At 42.4% G+C, this 20,983-nt stretch overlaps 1 protein-coding gene across 1 annotated transcript; it reads right to left on the reverse strand.

The window, feature by feature from the left end:
- Positions 1-1,562: 1,562 nt before the first annotated feature.
- Sec24CD (COPII coat complex component secretory 24CD) lies at positions 1,563-19,803 on the reverse strand. Its single transcript, XM_076131195.1, has 18 exons — positions 19,689-19,803; positions 15,193-16,749; positions 14,605-14,765; positions 14,136-14,253; positions 13,910-13,995; positions 13,375-13,564; positions 11,773-11,882; positions 11,297-11,410; positions 10,973-11,062; positions 10,490-10,675; positions 9,929-10,076; positions 9,408-9,568; positions 8,917-9,085; positions 8,610-8,822; positions 6,421-6,615; positions 6,020-6,211; positions 5,456-5,649; positions 1,563-3,375 (listed from the first exon to the last, which is right to left on the reverse strand). The coding sequence occupies exons 2-18, from the start codon at positions 16,727-16,729 to the stop codon at positions 3,238-3,240; spliced, it is 4,002 nt and encodes a 1,333-aa protein (XP_075987310.1). The 5' UTR covers positions 16,730-16,749; positions 19,689-19,803; the 3' UTR covers positions 1,563-3,237.
- Between the last annotated feature and the right edge of the window lie 1,180 nt (positions 19,804-20,983).

Below are 20,983 nucleotides of genomic sequence, written 5' to 3' on the forward strand. Positions count from 1 at the left end.
TAGCCTTCCTCGATAAATGGGCTATCTAACACTGAAAGAATTTTTCAAATCGGACCAGTAGTTCCTGAGATTAGCGCGTTCAAACAAACAAACAAACAAACTCTTCAGCTTTATAATATTATTAAGTATTAAGTATATTAAGTATTAAGTATAGATAAGTAATATAAGTAATAAGTAATAAGTAATCCATACTAATATTATAAATGCGAAAGTAACTCTGTCTGTCTGTCTGTCTGTCTGTCTGTTTGTCTGCTACTCAATCACGCCTAAACTACTGAACCAATTTGCATGAAATTTGGTATGGAGATATTTTGATACCCGAGAAAGGACATAGGCTACTTTTTACCCCGGGAAAATGACGCATTTCCCGGGAAAATTCAGGTGGCGAACGAAGTCGCGAATAATCAATATTTTAATGACATTGAATTAACAAAATTCCGTTGTCATGGCAACTGTTTTAATGGCGGATATGCCTTAGCGCGACTTCGTTATATTAAGAGATATAAATAAATAATTTTGAGAATATTTTTCGTGAAAAAAAAGCATATTTTATATCATCACGCTACGACCAATAGGAGCAGAGTAACAGTAAAAAGTGTTACAAAAACGTGGAAAATTCTGACCCATTCTCTCTTAGGTGACGCAAGCGAGGTTGCGCGGGTCAGCTAGTAAGTATATAAGTATAGATAGATTAGTTACAATTAATGAAACTTCAGTCTCATACAAAATGTAATATTTATTACCTCTGAAATCCTTACTAGCTACTAAGATATTCCAAACACTCACTATACACTATTTAACAATAACCTGCTATTACTATAAGGTTCAGCTCGCAACAAGACGCACGCTACGCGCACACTTTTATAGAGCAATTCGAAAATACAACTTTTATTATACAATAAGATACACATTTCGTTGTGACAATGCAGAATACACCACACTTTGCAGCGCAACGCAGCAATCTAAATTCTCACAAGGAAATGTGTCGTGCTACCTACGATTTTAGTTGCATCTCGTGAGGTTAGGGTGGCGTTTCGTAGTCATAGTCTCCGGTCGCGGTCTCGCTTGCGAACTGCCGCCTTTACGAGGCGTCGCGCGGCGCCGCGTCTCGGTGTGAGCTGACCCTTGGGCCCGCTCACTACTTCTGACTAAGCGTCAGATATCTTATCCGATGCAATTCTGACAGTTGCTTTAATATATTTCCTGTCGCTTTATCTAGCAGCCACGTTATCTAACACTTATTCATAACTTGTGAAACTGGCCATAACTATTTTTAATGGAAGTTATTTCCTGGCACTTCAGGTTTCATGTATGTGTGCTAAGTATTCTATCGACAGTCGCTGAATAATTTTGTGAAGGAAATTTAACTTTAGCAAATCTAGATCTTGAGTTGTAGTTTTAAGTTTTATTATAGAATATTCATCGTTACGATCGACTTGTAGTTAATTATATTGAAAATATACTGATCACCTCATCAATCAATTCCATTATTATTATTTTATAATAATAGCACTTGCACACATCTACCTCACTCACTAATCTAAAAATAAGAACAACACAAGTATTAAATAACGCCATATTTTATTTACATTTACAATACATTCCAATATAGATAAAAATATATCTAGTTTTAATTAATATCGTACCGAACACAATTATACCGAATACAAACAAAAAACCTATAACTTATTATTTTTCATACATTTTATTTTATTCGTGTAGCAACACCGTTACTATACAATACTTTAGGGGTTGTCAGAGTCTTAACACTTTATTTAACAATTTCGCTGACAAATTATATGAATTTTAACAAGTGTTTAATAATCTCTAAGTTAATTAATTAGTTGACAACAAGAGACAGTCACGCGGCCGCGGCGGTCAGACGCATAGAATCATTATTGCACATCATAAGAATACACGTTTAACCAAAGTTAAATGTCAAAAATCTCTACATATTTTGACAATAAACTCAAGTTTACCGATAATCGTAGTTTAGTCCATTGAAACGTTACATTTAGGGTTGCTTTTTTTAAGGGACGCAATTCTTTTCTTATGAGTAAGTTGCAATAGGAGCCTAACTATATCATTAAGTCCGGAAAAATGCAAGATAAGGCCTAAAAATGTAACATTTCAATGGACTAGTTGCGTAAAAAGTTATTGCACCTCCAGTGCATTGCTACGGCGTCTGATCGGCGACACTACAAAATGACTTCTCTCACAAAAGTCACAATACAAATATTACAAATGGAAGTTCATTATTGTTCTTACTGCAGTTATTTGACTCCATACAAAACAACAAGCCTCTGTTTAGAAAAATAATAATTTTGTACAACTAAACTGACTACGCGCGTTGTTTCAAGACTGTGTTATTTTGTATAGGACTCAAATGTCAGTCGTTTGCAACCCCCTGTTATTTTGGACACGAGGGGTCGCAGTGACGTCACGAATACGAAAAATTGACATTGCGAAATTAGTTATAAATGCTGAATTGATAATGACTTGGATGAAAGACAAACCAAGCATTTATATACTTGACTTTTCAATGAAAACGGGGTGTATGAAATACACCCACGATTCGACATTTACAATGTTAGTCCCATGTAATAGGGGGCGAGCCTATTGCCATATACCGGGCACGTTAACACACTTCGAGCTTCTATAGAAAATGTTGGTTTGTCTTTCGCGCAAAAATACAAAATATAACGAAATATTTAACCATGAATGATTAAATTTAAACAGATGTAGACATACAGACAGACAAAGAGTGTCTGTGTGTATGCCTGTCAGTGATATAGAGATATAATTGATAGTTCACTCCACACAATGTCCGTCGGATCAGTCCAGTCTGAATGTACACGTTACTGCGCGACACTTCCGTGCAACGTACACGTACGTGCACGTATACGTACGAGGATATACACTTGAAAGATGTTTAGCACATGAGCATTAAGGTTAAAAAAAAAAGTAATAACGCATTTTAAAATAGGATTTTTAGTAGATAGTTGAATTAATCTATACGTCAGAATAAAGATTACTGCTGGGTATTTAACATACTTCTTGGCGAAAACTAATAGGAACGAAACGAAATTTTAAGTAAACAAATTTTAGATTTTGAGAAATAGTTTCAACAAACATAGTATTGAATGCTCATTGTGCATCGGCCATGAGATAGGGCCTGGTGTAGAGGTGCATATCCTCAGCGCGGCGGAGCTAGCCGGGCTAGTAGGCGTACAGGGGCTATAGCAGCGCGCGGATCTCCTTGTGCACGTGGCACAGGTAGTCCACGTACGACGCGCCGCCGTCCACGCCGCGGTCCTCCACCAGGAAGTGGCGCAGCACCGTCTCCAGCTTGTCGTGCTGACGCATTATCGTTAGCTGCAACAAACGAATTCCATCACTCTTCGGTTATATATGAGGTGTTTCAATGACTGAGCGTCTTTCAAAGGCCGATATGATGCTAGTGTCATTGGTAATATGTATAAGTGTTGTATTAATGATACCGTACCTGCTACAGGTTATAAACTTGCCTTAAGAAGTCAGTAACTTATTAAAACTAAATAAAAAATGATGTTGAATTTCGACATCGTGAAGATATTGAGACGGTCAATGAAAAATGGTTCACGAAAGTCCCAAGAATGTAAAATATTGAGAACTTGAGTGAAATCATCGTGCATGCATGTCCCAAATGCGAAGAGACAATAAATCTATCGATTTCAAAACCAAAAAGCATCACACAATAAGTAAAACCTTCAACCTTCACTCCTTCCTGCCTTCACCAAGATGTCCCCAACAAACTCACCCAGCAAATCTGATATTCCAATAGATCACCATTGATTGGCCAAATCCCACCAAATTAAGATCAAGACAGTGTGCATTTACTTACTACTGCCATCTTTTTAATACAGATTTTTGTCCAACACAAAAGGTACATTTTGAGCTACACATATATTTGGTTCGGCACGCTTGGCAATATTTACATCACAACAAAACCGACACTTGTTCAGCTCGTGCCGATCGGGTTCGCCGTTTTCTTCAATCGTCACAATTCGGTTCAAACATTTAGACGCGGCAATGTCGAGCAACATTTTTCTCGAACATTGATCCACACAAATTCGATTATGCTGCCCGGCAAGGCCGATTAATGACGAACCGAATATGTGTGTAGCAAGTCTGAGACGGTTGTAAGTAAACACACATTCAAAACCCCCAGAAAACCCGTCACACAGTCCTCCACCTGGGCACTAGGTACCCTCAAACGTACAGCAGTTTGAGCACCGCCTTGTGCACGGCCATGAGGTGCTCGGTGTAGTTGGCGGCGCCGTCCAGGCCGCGGTCCTCCACCAGCAGCGCGCGGAACTGCCCCTCCTGCTGCGTGTTCTGCACCACTACCCTCAGCTACCCACCGACGGCATGTTAGAGCGAGATGCAAGATGCACGTGCAACGTTTACAGTCTTTACAGGGTGGGACTTTTTTCAGATGAGTTAAAATGTGCAAGTAATTTACATGGGAAATAAGACTAAGGAGAAAATTAAAATAGTATAGTCTCACCCAAAAACTAAAGTTACTGTTTAAGTTAAAAATTATGGAGAAATATGTGTTTTGTGTGTCAGAATGTTTTACTATCGTGTACGAAAAATATAATGTAATATTTTTATACAGGTTTTGTGCCCTAAGGACTACTGCTTCTTATACTTCAGTTTGATATTTCATGCTAAACACATAATAACATGCACCACATGCTTACATGCACGAAATAAAGTCTTCAAAACGTTACTACTCAATTCATTTTCAGGCGTGTTTTCAATATTTTTTAGGTTTAAACTTTACTCTAAAGTGAAATCAGTAAGAATCTTTTGTCAAACAACAACCAGAGTGTTCAAAGCTTAGAAGCCTAGAGCTTCATTAAGCAACCTTATGTTCTATATATAGCTCCTTAGCTACCGGCAACAAGCAATACAGCGTTTCTTTTTCGTTAATTGTGGAGTCTACATAAAATCATGAATTGGCTACAACCTGTCACTTTTGAAAAAAAAGAAGTTGCCTTCAATTCGTCAATTGACGGTGGAACTTTGTTGAATACACATCGTTACTATGACAGACGACACTGCTGGTCGTTGTGTAACGCCATACATGGTCTGTTGCTTACTACGAAATTATACCTTTAGTAAGGTCAATTTGGGTAACTTTGAATCATTTGGGTAACATTGACAGTGGGAATTTGAACTAGTTTTAATTATTTATTTTTTCATATGAAACCGACACAATTGATAAAAGTTTGCAAAACTAGAATAAACCTTTATCATTTGTGTCGGTTTCATATGAAAAAATAATCGAAACTAGTTCAAATTCCCACTGTCTATGTTACCCAAACGATTCAAAGTTACCCAAGTTGACTGTAACCATAAAGAGTATTACTTTACATCTCAATAAGAAACTCCAGCGTGATGTACTCACCCTCATGGCAGTCCTCCTCTTGGCCCGGGCGTCATCCACCAGCGCCCGTACCGCGGCGGAGGCGGGCGTGTCGAGCACGGGCAGCTCGGCCACCTGCGTGTCGATCTGCTGCGGCGAGCCCACGCCGAACACGTCCCGCACCAGCTCCGGCGGCGCCGCCGACCCCACCCACAGGAGCATGTGCACGCCGTTTTCTAGAAAAAATATGCATTTAATACATTGCAAAGCAAATTTTATCGGATTTAATTTTTTTATCGGATTTAATTAAAGATAATTAATTAACGTAACATTGGAATCGTAAGACAAACTGATTTACATAACACCAAAAAGCGAGGGACCTAGATTAGGTCCCTGTGGAACTCCTATGACGCAAAAGTAATAGATCATCTGATCGATATTTAAGCTTTCTGGTCTAGGTTTCATATCTAGGTTTTTATCTTTGATCAATCATCTATATCCCCTTTTTTTAGGATAAAATCTTTAGCATAACCATATTTTTTTTGTTGGGAAAATATACTTGTATTATGTAATCAAAGGCTTTATTTATGTTGGTGTAATAGTTACCGAGTAGATAGACTCCCTGGTCGTTCATCTTGTCGACGGAGGCTCTGAGCGGCATGAGCGGCACGTCGGGCTCGTCGGCCAGGCGCGCCAGCGGCAGCAGGCGCGGGTACGTGTACACGACGGACTGCGACACGTCCGCGGTGAGTGCTCGGTACATGGCGCACGACCGGTCGTCGCACGTTATGTCCGGACCTGAGCACACACAACACAGATATAATTATGTTTTTTTCATAATTTATTAATGTTGTAGCATTTGATAAACAATAAGTTTTGTAGTATCTGTGGTGCAACGTTAAGGACGGTATCGATACGATAGTGTTGCGGTGCGCACGTGACAAAGATTCCTAATAAGAAGGAAATTTGTAAAGCTAGAAAAAATGTCAATAGAGTGCATGTGTTACCTCCGGCGATGGCATCAGAGCGCAGCACACAGTTGGTGTAGAGCGGCAGCAGCTTCATGGGCTCGGGCAGCACCAGCTGGCCGGCGGAGGACGGCGAGGCGCAGTGGCGCCGGTAGGCCGCCAGCGAGCGAGCACAGCGCGTGGATAGTGTCTCGCGGACCTGGCGCGGACTGTGCTCGCGCAGGGCCCACACCGCTGGGAATGTACCACACAGTTAATATGATTAGGAACCGGAAAAACCGTATACGAGTCCCCCTTAAGGTAGACTGACGACCTGACAAGGATCGCCGATCCGTTCCTTCATCCGAGTGGTCCGGGACTGGATGTTGTGAAATTATCTTGGTAAGGTCTACGACAGGAAGGCAGCGAATTCGCTATTGTATAGAGCAGCGCCGCCCGGATGTGTCCGTTACCTTGCTTGGTGAGGAAGTTGATGCAGGTGTCGAGCTCCATGCTGCGGTACACGTCGGCGAGCTGGTGCGCCACGCTCAGCGCCAGGTTCAGCACCCGCAGGCGGCGCTGGCCGCTCTTGTATAGAGCAGATGTGTCTGTACACGTTACCTTGCTTGGTGAGGAAGTTGATGCAGGTGTCGAGCTCCATGCTGCGGTACACGTCGGCGAGCTGGTGCGCCACGCTCAGCGCCAGGTTCAGCACCCGCAGGCGGCGCTGGCCGCTCTTGTATAGAGCAGATGTGTCTGTACACGTTACCTTGCTTGGTGAGGAAGTTGATGCAGGTGTCGAGCTCCATGCTGCGGTACACGTCGGCGAGCTGGTGCGCCACGCTCAGCGCCAGGTTCAGCACCCGCAGGCGGCGCTGGCCGCTCTTGTATAGAGCAGATGTGTCTGTACACGTTACCTTGCTTGGTGAGGAAGTTGATGCAGGTGTCGAGCTCCATGCTGCGGTACACGTCGGCGAGCTGGTGCGCCACGCTCAGCGCCAGGTTCAGCACCCGCAGGCGGCGCTGGCCGCTCTTGTATAGAGCAGATGTGTCTGTACACGTTACCTTGCTTGGTGAGGAAGTTGATGCAGGTGTCGAGCTCCATGCTGCGGTACACGTCGGCGAGCTGGTGCGCCACGCTCAGCGCCAGGTTCAGCACCCGCAGGCGGCGCTGGCCGCTCTTGTATAGAGCAGATGTGTCTGTACACGTTACCTTGCTTGGTGAGGAAGTTGATGCAGGTGTCGAGCTCCATGCTGCGGTACACGTCGGCGAGCTGGTGCGCCACGCTCAGCGCCAGGTTCAGCACCCGCAGGCGGCGCTGGCCGCTCTTGTATAGAGCAGATGTGTCTGTACACGTTACCTTGCTTGGTGAGGAAGTTGATGCAGGTGTCGAGCTCCATGCTGCGGTACACGTCGGCGAGCTGGTGCGCCACGCTCAGCGCCAGGTTCAGCACCCGCAGGCGGCGCTGGCCGCTCTTGTATAGAGCAGATGTGTCTGTACACGTTACCTTGCTTGGTGAGGAAGTTGATGCAGGTGTCGAGCTCCATGCTGCGGTACACGTCGGCGAGCTGGTGCGCCACGCTCAGCGCCAGGTTCAGCACCCGCAGGCGGCGCTGGCCGCTCTTGTATAGAGCAGATGTGTCTGTACACGTTACCTTGCTTGGTGAGGAAGTTGATGCAGGTGTCGAGCTCCATGCTGCGGTACACGTCGGCGAGCTGGTGCGCCACGCTCAGCGCCAGGTTCAGCACCCGCAGGCGGCGCTGGCCGCTCTTGTATAGAGCAGATGTGTCTGTACACGTTACCTTGCTTGGTGAGGAAGTTGATGCAGGTGTCGAGCTCCATGCTGCGGTACACGTCGGCGAGCTGGTGCGCCACGCTCAGCGCCAGGTTCAGCACCCGCAGGCGGCGCTGGCCGCTCTTGTATAGAGCAGATGTGTCTGTACACGTTACCTTGCTTGGTGAGGAAGTTGATGCAGGTGTCGAGCTCCATGCTGCGGTACACGTCGGCGAGCTGGTGCGCCACGCTCAGCGCCAGGTTCAGCACCCGCAGGCGGCGCTGGCCGCTCTTGTATAGAGCAGATGTGTCTGTACACGTTACCTTGCTTGGTGAGGAAGTTGATGCAGGTGTCGAGCTCCATGCTGCGGTACACGTCGGCGAGCTGGTGCGCCACGCTCAGCGCCAGGTTCAGCACCCGCAGGCGGCGCTGGCCGCTCTTGTATAGAGCAGATGTGTCTGTACACGTTACCTTGCTTGGTGAGGAAGTTGATGCAGGTGTCGAGCTCCATGCTGCGGTACACGTCGGCGAGCTGGTGCGCCACGCTCAGCGCCAGGTTCAGCACCCGCAGGCGGCGCTGGCCGCTCTTGTGGGTGTACAGCAGAGCCGCCTGGATGTATACTCCATCCTCCGCTGTTAGCTTGTCGTCGTGCTTGATCTCGATGCCGATGGCCTTGTCCGCGTCTGAGGAACGAAGATACAGAGATTTAGATTAGCAATACAAAAATATGTTTTAAAATGAAAGGCAAACAATATGAGCTGTAGCGTAGTATCTCACCGATGGCAGCGAGCTCGACGTCGGTGGTGTTGGACATGAACAGGTGTCCGTAGAAGTCGGTGGGCCTGACGCCCGTGGAGGTGCGCACGCGCATGACCGCGTCGTGCGCCGTGGCGCGGCTCACCACGCGCTCCACGTCACACATGAGCCGCGCGCCGTCCAGCTCCGCCTGCGCACACACATCTTATTACACATACGAATCTCGCACTCGCACTCCGCCGCAATTACCATAGGTGTGCAAGATAGTACGTCGGATCCCGATTCTGTGTTACTTCATATAATAAAATATTAAAAAAAGAACTTAATTTGTGTGTAAATAAACAAATTCTACAGTTATTGATTGTTGATACAGACATGTGCAGAGGCATTCTGCTTAAAAAAGCTACTGCAAACACAATCGCAGTACTCGTACCCCGCGTTTCTAAATCGAATACGCTATATCAAATGCTCTAAATGAATGAAAGAAACGGAAAGATCAAAGAGTGACATACCGTGAAGTAGGTATACTTGTGCAGCTGGCCGCCGGTGAGCCTGGCGAGCTGTCCCACGGTGGCGCAGTCCACGTAGGCGTTGTTGCACACGAACAGCTCTACGCTCACGCCCGCCGCCGAGCACAGCTGGCCCAGCTCGTTGTACGCCGTCGTCTGCGGAGCTGCAACACACACGTTACGTTACGATTGAACGGCGAGTGCACTGGCACGTGTCAACGCGGCACGAATTCCAATAATAGCTACGTCACTTAAATTAACATTGTCTTGTCTTTGTTTATAATTTATGCATAAGACTCGCGTGAATATACGAATGCAACCAAAACAACAAAACAAACGACCAATTCAGATATTATAAGGAAAGCTTCTCTAAAATACATATCACAAATATTTTCTTAAACCATCAGTATATAATACCGCCAGTGTATTTATTTTCAATATTTTTTATCACAACTACTGCCAACTCATGCTAAAATCTAATAGACACAATATAGTATAGTAAAATAAACCTTTGGTATACATACCTAGGATCTGTTTCTCCTTGTCGGTGCCGAGCAGTTTCCTGTCCTCCCTGTTGATGAGTTTCCCGGGCGCGTTGTAGGACGGCAGCGTGGTGTGGAACACGATCAGCTGACCTGATGTGTCTGCCGCCTTCAGCGCCTCTAGACCTGCCTGTAGTATAATGAGGTTAAGTCAAGTTTAGTTTTACGTAAATAATTACCAATAAGAACAACAAATACCAAGATATATAATAATATACGGAAATAACATTGTTTCATGAGAAAAGAGTTCGAGTTCAAATCAGTTACGTATTTTTGAGTTGTGACTGACTAAGTAATAAATACGTTTGCTGTAAGAAGATAAAAGCTTCTTTGTCAAAATAATCAATTTACTTGGAACCAAAATGGCTAAAGCATTAAGCTGTCTCAAACAACAAAATTTCACATGTTTTTTTACATTATGCACGCTAATCTGCACTGTTTATGTGCGTTACCTAAAGTGGAAGATATTGTTGTTTTCGTTGTGTCTATATATTTCTTAGAGTTCATTATGAGTCATAGTTGAAAGATTTTAGATAAAGGTACCTGGCAGGCGGGCAGCAGGATGGTCTCGGTCTCCTTGTTGTCGTGGAACATGGCGGGCAGCTGCTGCAGCAGCTGGCTGAGCACGGGCCCCGACTCCTCGGGCGCCACCAGGAAGCCCTCCAGCAGCGGCACGAACATGTCGCCCACGTCGCCCACCGACATCATCTGAGGCTGGCCCAGGGAACCCTACACACAAACAGACAAGTTTAATGTGGGTGATGCGGTTGCCGCTATCAATAGCAACTATAGTGCATAGTTATTTATCGTATCGTATAGTTAGTGGTCAACCAAGTCTCAAATTTGTTCAAGCCACATAAGGGCCTTTGATATACTAGATTTACGACTATAGTCCTAATGGACAACAATTTTACGTGTCCTCCAAAGTATGGGAATACTTTCTTCGCATACCACCGTTACTATGTTACAATAGATGATTCAATTAACTACGTCACATATTATTATAATGTATATTTTATTACATACCTTGATATTATAGAAGTGTACAGTGGAGCTGTACGTGATGAATCCGACGCGAGTCCAACTCTTACCGGTCTGCTCGTCGCGGGGCAATGACTGTAACAAACACACATAAATTAATACCATCTTATTTAACAATACTTCTTTACATTTTCTAATACTGACTGCCTCTGTCACCTGAGGAATAATGCATGCAACTGCTGACAACTATGTTTCTCGTATCCGTCTTGGGTTTGAGCCCCAAATTCGATTCATATGACAGCATACAGTTCAATGTTTCACGCGACGATTACTCAATAGAAGGAAAAGAGTTTAGTATATAATATGTACCTCGATAATCTCAAGTATATTGTCACAGACGGTCTGCACGAGTCCGTTCTTGATGGCGTTGTACGACACGTCGATCACGAACACTATCGCCGGCGGGTTCGGCAGCGTGTTGTTCTGAAAACATAACATCATATTTACACTAATAGAAAACAAACTTATGGAATTGTGAACACGAAGAAATTGTAAATAAATGACCAAACAATAAGGTTATGTTAATAAAATTTCAGTAACCCAACCTAAAATTTTCTATAGCCGACTAATTTGCGACCATGACCAGGTTAAAGGCTACTCTGATCATTCATCATTAGTCATTGATAAAAGTTTATAAACTGCTTGCTTGCGTTTAAATCTGTGTAATATAAGATTATATTTTTCTGTATATTGGGTTAATCAGTAAAACCAGAATACTAGCTAAAGATTAAAAAATGTCACAAGAGACTAGCCTAGTAGAACTAGTGTCAGTTTAAAGCACATACCCTGCAGTACTCCTTGGTGGCGACGATCTCGTAGGCCCCGAGCGCCATCTCGGCGGGCACGCGGCCGTACTGCTGCGTGCTGTTTATGTACTGCGTGTACTCCATCGGCACTGCAATATTACATCACCTTTATTTACACTGATGGATACAACCGAGTACTTAAGCTCGCCCACTGTCCCACTACCGGGAAAGGTTCTCGGTTCGAAATGACAAAGGGACTAAACCTTGAGGTCACCACACTGTTGCCAAGAACTTTGTAACCCTTCAAGAACTGTTTTTAAGAACTGGCATACCTATATAGTCCATTGAAATGTTACATGAGATTTACATTTCTTAGAGGACGCAATTTTATTTTTGGAACATGTAGGGGGGGTCTATAGAAGCTTAACTTGAAGTTTGTGGGGTCGGCACCCTTGTCCCCCGGCCGCCATCTTGGAAAAGGGGGTGGAAACACTTTTTTCGCTATATCTCGGAAACTATGCGTCTTACAATAAAATTGTAAAAGCATAATTTGTAGCAAATTATTTTGTCTTCAAATATGTTTCATAACTTTTTGCCCTAAATTAACAATTAAAGAAGTTATAAGCAAAAAAGTGCAATATTTTTTATGATTATTTTCTTTATTGCTCTATAACTTTTTTAGCGACAGCTGCGCGGATGTATCTGAGGTTAAGCCACGCTTGCCGAGGTTGTTTTGTGGATGGGTGACCATCTTACACATATTGAGTTCCTCCCTGTTTCGGAAGGCACGTTAAATTGTGGGTCCCGGCTGTCATTTTCGAAGACATTTGACAGTCGTTAACAGTACTCAGAAGCTTGAAGGTCTGACAACCAGTCTTAACGAGGGGTATCGTTTTATATCCCAGGTAAATGGGTTGTGGAGGTCAGATAGGCAGTCGCTCCATGTAAAACACTGGTATTCAGCTGCATCTGGTGAGACTGGAAGCCGACTCCAACATAGTTTGGAAAAAAGGCTAAGCTGATATGAAAATATTAAAAGAGTTACCTCAGACCAATCTTGTAGAGTATTTTTCGAGGAAAATTTTGCCCTATATTTTTTTTTTAATTTCATTAATTAGAAGCTCAGTAACAGCGCACCGAAATAGACCGGATTCGGAAAGAAAATTTTTGTAAAAAATATTTCACTTTTTTGCTTATAACTTCTTTAATTGTCAATTTAGGACGAAAAGTCATGAGACATATTTGTAGGCAAAATAATTTGCTACAAATTATGCTTTTACAATTTTATTGTAAGACGCATAGTTTCCGAGATATAGCGAAAAAAGTGTTTCCACCCTCTTTTCCAAGATGGCGGCCGGGGGACAAGGGTGACAACCCCACAAACTTCAAGTTAAGCTTCTATTGACCCCCCCTACATGTTCCAACAATAAAATTGCGTCCTCTAATAAATGCAATATTCGGCCCTCAAATTGTAACATTTCAATGGACTAATAATGTTTTATTTCGATACTTTTCTACACCATTGGAATACCAGTGATAGTAATTTCTAATACACGAAAAACGTTCGTACCCTTAACAACTTGCAGAAAGTAAGCGTTTAGACTCCTCAACTATAAAATCAACATCAAAGCAAGTGTTCACCTTCAGTGGTAGCCTTGCAGAAGGCACACTTGAAGTGCCTGCCGGCGTCGATGAACTTCATGTTGGGGCACATGTAGGCCTTGCAGCGCGAGCAGCGCACGGGGCCCATGGATGGGGAGCCCGTCAGCGCCGCGAAGTCGATCAGCGGCGGCTCCTGCTCCGTGCCCACCGTCTCCGCCATCGGGGAGATCTGACAAACACGAATTATCATGTTATATCTTTTATATACTTAAGGTTTGCCAAACCAGATGAACGGATAAATGGATTGATGGATGCTTAAATTGCCTTTCACGTGCAGCTGCTGAGCTGATTTAGATAGCACCTAGATGGCTAATTTATAATTAGGTAGCTCAACTAATAAGCAGTTACTTTTTCCCGGGAAAAATTGCTTATGGACTAGTTCAACTATTTTGTGTCATCTTAGTGTTGGAAACATGAACATTAATGCTTCTTGTTGGGTATTGTTCCGTTCACCACTAGCAAAAGAAAATATGTCACTAAAATTTCAGTATTTCTTAAGATATTGTATACTCACGACTAAGCAGAATGGCATGGAGGTCTGTTTGAGCAGGTCGGCGGTCACCGGCACCGTGTACATGGAACTTCTGATATAACGAGGACCTGCAAACATTCAATTCAAATTATTTACATACAACAATACACCTTCGTCATACGTCTCATACTATCGTTCTGTCAAATTATGTATACGTGTGTATACGTAATTTGACAGACACGTGGCTATATCGTATACGTGTACATACTAGCGTTTCCCTTGTCATCAACGATGAAGTCCGTGGTGGCGAGCGGCGGCACGAGCCCCTTCTCGTTCGTCACGAAGATGCCGCTGCGGTTCTGCTGGTCTTGGGCCATCACTTGGATCTGTGGAATAACGGTATTATGGTTAAGTAAAAGTAAGTATTTTTTGCCTTCCGCCTTGTAATTTATGTTTGTAAGTAAGAATTTTTTTACTCTAGAATAAAGTTTTAAGTTTATGATAAGAGAGTGAGAATCACAGTGAAACAAACCGAGTATAGACCGAAGGAGTTAACGTGGTCTCAAAGCTGAAAAATCACAGATATGTTCTAATTCTTCTAATTGACCGCAAAAAGCATAACCCATTTTTTTTTGTAAACAAAGAAATCTAAAACCCGCGTCAAAGATAAATTGCACTTTCTGTCTACTTGACGCATACGTTGTACAGCAAAAAGGAATCTCGTGTCCAGTACTTACAGGGCTGGGCATCTGTTCAGGGTCGAGTCTCTTCTGCTCGGGCTGCTGGTACTGTTGGCCGGGGTAGGGCTGCTGCTGGTACTGCGGCGGGTAGCCCGACGGCGCCGCGCCGTAGCTGCGCTGCTGAGGCGCCGGCACCTGGCCGGGCATCGGCGGCATGCCTGAACAACAATATATAGTAATTTGTACTACTACTACTACTACGTTATCGGATTGGCTAACGATCAGTGGATTGACCCCCGGTTTCTGAAATACATTTAGTGGTAGTTTATCTATTCCATAGCGTTTAATCTCATGTAAACATGACAGTTCGAATAGATAAACTACCTCTAAATGTACCACGGAAACCAGGCATAAGCAACAGGTGACCGTGCAGGCTCCATGCCTCGAGCACGACTGCCGTCAATCAATAAAGCAGTCGTAAGGTCTAATCATCAAATGGTCATAAGCCTTCAGGCGTCTTGAACAACTTCAACATTAGGTTGACCACTAACCATATAAGTGGTTTAACAATTTTTAAGTCCTCTATCCTAAGCTATAGCCTAGACTATAAATAAATACAACAATAATAAGTATCTGTTGACTCACCAGGATACTGAGCCACAGGCTGTGGTGTCGGTTGTTGTCCATACCCTGGTTGATTGGTGGTTGGCATGCCAGGGTACTGCTGCGTCTGTTGATTTAACGGCGGTGGCATATGTGGCAGACCAGGCATCTGGTTCTGCTGCGGGTACTTAGAGGGGAGCCCTTGTGGTATTTGTCCAGGTAGCATTGGCTGCTGCCCTGGCTGGGGTGGAAGCCCGGGCTGACTTAACATTCCAGGTTGACCAGGCTGCGGTGGTAGTAGTGGCTGGCTCAATTGACCAGGCTGGGATAGGAGACCCTGTTGGGGTACGTGGCTCGACTGTTGTGGAAGCCCCGGCTGTCCCTGCATTTGACCAGGCTGGGGTGGAAGACCTGGCTGACTCATTTGTCCCGGTTGTGGAGGTAGACCGGGTTGACTTAACTGACCAGGTTGTGGTGGTAAGCCCGGTTGACTCATTGGACCAGGTTGAGGTGGCATGCCAGGGTGACCAGGCATTTGTTGACCCGGAGGCAACCCTGGCGGCCCAGGTTGTGGAGGTAAACCTGGTTGTGGAGGCCCAGGTTTACCAGGCATTTGACCAGGCTGTGGCATCTGCCCAGGTTGTGGCATTTGTCCAGGTTGTGGCATTTGTCCAGGTTGTGGAGGCATCATACCAGGCTGCGGCGGAAGACCAGGCTGTCCAGGCATCTGACCAGGTTGGCCAGCTCTCGGCTGTGGGGGCATGCCAGGCTGTGGCATCGAGCTCGGTTGAGATTGCGGTGGCATGTTCATCTGTTGTCCTGGCTGTCCTGGCTGCCCAGGCTGCATGGGAGGTACACCCATCTGAGATTGTGGAGGCATACCAGGCTTCGGTGGCTGTGCACCCGGTTGTGGCATGCCTGGTCTTCCCATCTGCTGCTGGGGTGGTTGACCCGGCTGAGATATAGGCGGCATCTGACCGGGCCCTTGCAGACCTTGTTGTTGCTGGCTCATGGGAGGCATCGGTTGACTAGCTTGTGCACTCGGCGGTCGCTGCTGAGGAGGCATTGACGTCGGAGGCTGGAACTGCCTGCTCTGCTCCATGTTAGGAGTCTGACTTTGAGGAGGCATCTGTCCAAATCCAGGCTGTCCTCCCGGCGCCGGCATCGGTGGCATTTGGGGTCTCTGCGCCATTGGGGCCATTTGTGGAGCTCCACTGACTGGTGGCCTCCCTGGCATGCCTGGCGGGCGTTGACCGGGAGGCAGCTGTCCTGGCGCGAAATTGGAAGTAGGGGGATAGTTTCCAGGAGGGTACTGTCCAGGGGGGAGCTGGCCAGGTGGCAGTTGAGTGGGAGGAATGGACGGGAAACCTTGAGGGCCATTAATGTTCATATTTTGCATCTTTTGTGACATGTCAGTCTGGTCGAAGGGCTTGGGCTGCATCTGCGGGCCGTTGGGCGGCATCTGACTGTAGATGTTGGCGTTGTGGACGCCGTTGTAGTCTTGCGACGTTGGTGGGAACATGGGGTTGCTTGGCGCGTTGTTGTTCTGCCCCGGCGGAGGATACTGTGGGTTCATCATCTTGCGTGGAGCCGACTATCCTGCACAACATAATATGAAGAACTTAATTAATAAATATACCAAATTATTTCAATCATAGTTAGTGACATATCATGTATATATTTAAGGTAGGCTTAAATCAAAACAATATTTTGTTTGCTGTGTCAATGTGCATCAAGAAAAATAAATATTGAATTGTATGAATAAGGCACATAGGAGTCTGTTAATTATTTTTAAGGTAATAAGGCATGAAATTACGTAAATCTATATCTCTGCGTACACCTTTGAGTAATGGAGGCGTGATATTGTCAGTCTACAGTATTCCTGTTGCTAAACTTAGCTATTATTTAGTAACAATCTAAATCAGTTTGCCTTCAACATAACTATGGTTATTACATACAAAAAGAACTCTTTTACATAGCAATATTATATATAAATATCCACACTGTTTCCACAGTTATATTATATGTGACTAACTTCAGTTGTATTAAAAACAATAAAATTGTAAGTTGAAAAGTCATCATGAAATAATATTTTAAGAGATAATGAATTACATTTGATGATTGAATGTTATCTGATGACTTACTCCCAACACACGAACCGGCAATCAATCGTGACGAATTCGAGCTAACACAACATTTTATTTATATATTCAAAACTAGCACAAGATCTAATGCTAATTTAAGATGAAAACAACCTGAATGAAATAATCTAATTAGTTAAAATTAAAAACATTATTTATTCATATATTAGTTTGTAATTTAACAGTATGGTTTAACTTAAACTAAACTAACACTGAGCATAGAGTGAGGGTAAGCCAACTGAACTCAAAATTAAATATCATAATATGAAGGACATGTTGTACACAAGACACTTGTATAAATAAAGTGAAAGTATTATTTTAATATGAGTGAAGAGTATTGATGAATTGTCTGTATTACATCATATATGATGTAGTGACTCAGTGGTTAAAAGTGCACAGAGACTGTACATTTGATTCTCACACAACACAAAAAATATATAGCTTGTAACTGGAGGTCCCGTATGACAAGATGTATGTATGTAAATAAAGTAAGGGGATTTTGTTAAGTTTCTGGTAAAATGAAGAATAATTTTAAGGCTCAAATATTTTAAATAAGGCAGGTAAATAATTCATATACATAAAAAAAATATAAATCCTCGTATTTTTATTACATCGCATAGGTATTAATTTATATTAGTTATATTTATAACCTAGAAAAGCGGGCCTGGACTGTTTCTCTATTGTAATTACAACTTCATTCATGAATCAACCTCAATCAATGAAGCTAGATAAGGGACTGCTATAAAATTATAGTTCATTCAACAATTGGCATTGATTGACCAACAGTTTATTGACCTATGTTTAATTGAGCAATACACTGGCGTATTAACAAATAAATACTTTGGTTTTATAAAGGATAGCTAGCATCTTTAACATAGGCATTTTTTTTTGTATAAAATGCTTTGAAACGCATGTCTTTATAATGTCCTCAACATGATAAGTTGCTATAATAATAGACATTTGTTTCAATTTGTCATAGTAAGACTTACGATTTATCTCATTTTACTGCCAAGCAAATAATATAAAGATTTCCGCTTAACCTGTTTGCAAAATCTCATAACCTACAATGGCATATTTTTAATTTGCATGACTAAAACTATAAAGCATGAAATGCTTATAGCTTCACTAATATTTAAAATTTCCAAACACATATCAAAGCATTTTGAGCCTCAAGCAGAAGAGTATAATGTAAAATAATTAAGTGTTTATCTTTCATTGAAGTTGCAAGGGGTCAGTTTTAAAATTAGGTCAATGTATCACAACACACACTATCAACACTCACTGGTATATTTGTACAATGTTGTTTTTCATACTGCACACTAAGATAGTCCGGTCTTGTTACACTTTTGTAATAAACAATATTTACTTTGCAGTATATGAGTAGTCACATACTATAATTTATATGTCAGCCAGTAACCAAGACCCATCAAAAACTTTGACATCACCAGAGTTTTTGGAAAAGGATAGGAGGGATTGCTTGAGAACTTAAGAATTATTTTTAAAATATATCAATCAATGGAACATACATTTTATATTTTTTGGTCAACCTTACAATCAATAAGCTGGCAGTTAATATAATTTACATGAATTTAAACAAAATATTTCACATGCACCAATCATAGTGAAAGGACAACACTAATATATGTGACAGGAGTAATGTAAGTGCTTGATAATACACCTACAGTGAGTACACTTTCACTGACAAGCTACAGGTAACTAAGTATAATGTTTGGTAATCTCATTACTAGCATGTAGCACTGTTGTAACACAACACTACTACACAGATGCTTCATCAGTGTCTAGGATAAGATAACAACTTTATCTACAACTCTACCAGCTGCCACGGGAGCCCCTGTCGTCTGCTACTTCTATTTTTACATATAAACAATATTCAGAGGTAACTAATGATCTGTCGTGGGAATTGTTTGACGGAAAGTATGTTACGAAATTATCGTAAGGTAATGCAGTTTCGATCAAATTCATTAACATACAGACACGTAGCTAAGTTGCTATGATAAATATTATGTAGCTGCCGCTTGCAAACGATTAGCTACAGTAAATGTATGAAGAATTTCAAGAGTACTTAGAACGAAACCTGATTTCTTATACAGTGCAGTAATTTTGACAGGCTACTCACATACACAATAATTAACAGAAATAGCACTTCCCCGTGAGAACAGAGTTAACGTCACAGTTACTTGCAGAATTGAGCTCAAGATTTACGTTACATAATCTAAAAATAATTAAGAAATTAAGAAAAACACAAGAAAATCTTGTTAGTAAAAATTTGACAGCTGCAACCTCAACTTTGTAATTAATTTGTGTGAGAAACCCTTATGGTCACGTCAATGAAAATTTGTCAGAATAAAGAATAATAACTTATTTTTGAGCACTTACGGCTTCCGAGGAGATTTTCGTTGAATTAACACAATTAAAAATATAAACAAGACACACTAATCACACAACTTTGGGGCCACGTATTCGGCAGTGTTGTCAGTCGCATACCGCTTATGTGGAACTTTTCGATTTTCATTGTTGTCGCGTACAACGGAACGCAATCGCTTGCGTTAGCTTCGTCTAAAAACACATATGCAGCGGTTTTGAGAATGAATATAGCGTTTTAAAATTCACTACGCATAATTCATTTAGTAAAACGAATTTATTTGTAAAAATATAATTATATTTGTAGCAATATTTTATTAAAATTCCTAAATTGATAGTAATGAAACGTTAATAGTCAGTCTGGCAATTATGATTAATCATATGTCAAATTAAGTACAAGATGTGGCCAGATTTCAAATTAAAGACAATCTAGAGATTGTAATAACCAGAAATCAAATAAATTACGTGTACCTCAGACAATACAACACAATGATATTATGAATGAATCATCAGACAACGGTGTAACAGCTGCCACATGCCATCTCGGATTAAATAGATACGATACGTATGTAAATATTTTACCTGGGTACGTCATGGAGTTGCCTACTTCATTTTGAATTAGGTACTCTGTTTCCGTTTTTAGCAGGTATCATACAGAGATAGAATACCTAGTAACCAGGAATAGATCCCATATTAGATCAGTATCAGTTATTGTAATGTATGTATAAAATGTATTTGCTGCTCACGTTGGTAGAATAATACAATACACCTAGGTACCTGTCGGCTGTCTGTTATTTTCAATACATGGGTACGTTTTTATTAAACTGGAAATCGAACCTGTTAGGTACGTTAATAGTTCTGTGGCAATTGTATGGCACAAAAATTACTTTGTCGTCGTCATAATGATAATACCATTACACATATTTATTCTGGTGGGATATGAACACACGACTGGCATTGCTATATCTAATTTGACAAGTAGGTAGGTACCTACCTACTAGGCTAGGAATTACAAAAACTAGGATAACAGATGAAATATTTTAATAAAGAATATGCATAGGAACATTTACGTTGACAAATGATATATTGTAGATCTATACATCCCACAGAAGTTGAAGACTAAACATTTTACTTCTCTTTGACGATACAGTAGCTAACTTCACATACGGTAGCTACGCTTGTCATGATGGCCTGCTCTGAATAGCCACTTCACATCCCACGTGTGTCATAGCGAGTAATGAAAGTAACAATATGTCAGGTTAACAGCTCGTTATCACGTCATCAATCTGACGAATGTTATGTTTATGACC

Source organism: Anticarsia gemmatalis, chromosome 25 (assembly GCF_050436995.1).
Source record: "Anticarsia gemmatalis isolate Benzon Research Colony breed Stoneville strain chromosome 25, ilAntGemm2 primary, whole genome shotgun sequence".
In the NCBI taxonomy this organism is placed as follows: Eukaryota; Metazoa; Arthropoda; class Insecta; order Lepidoptera; family Erebidae; genus Anticarsia; species Anticarsia gemmatalis.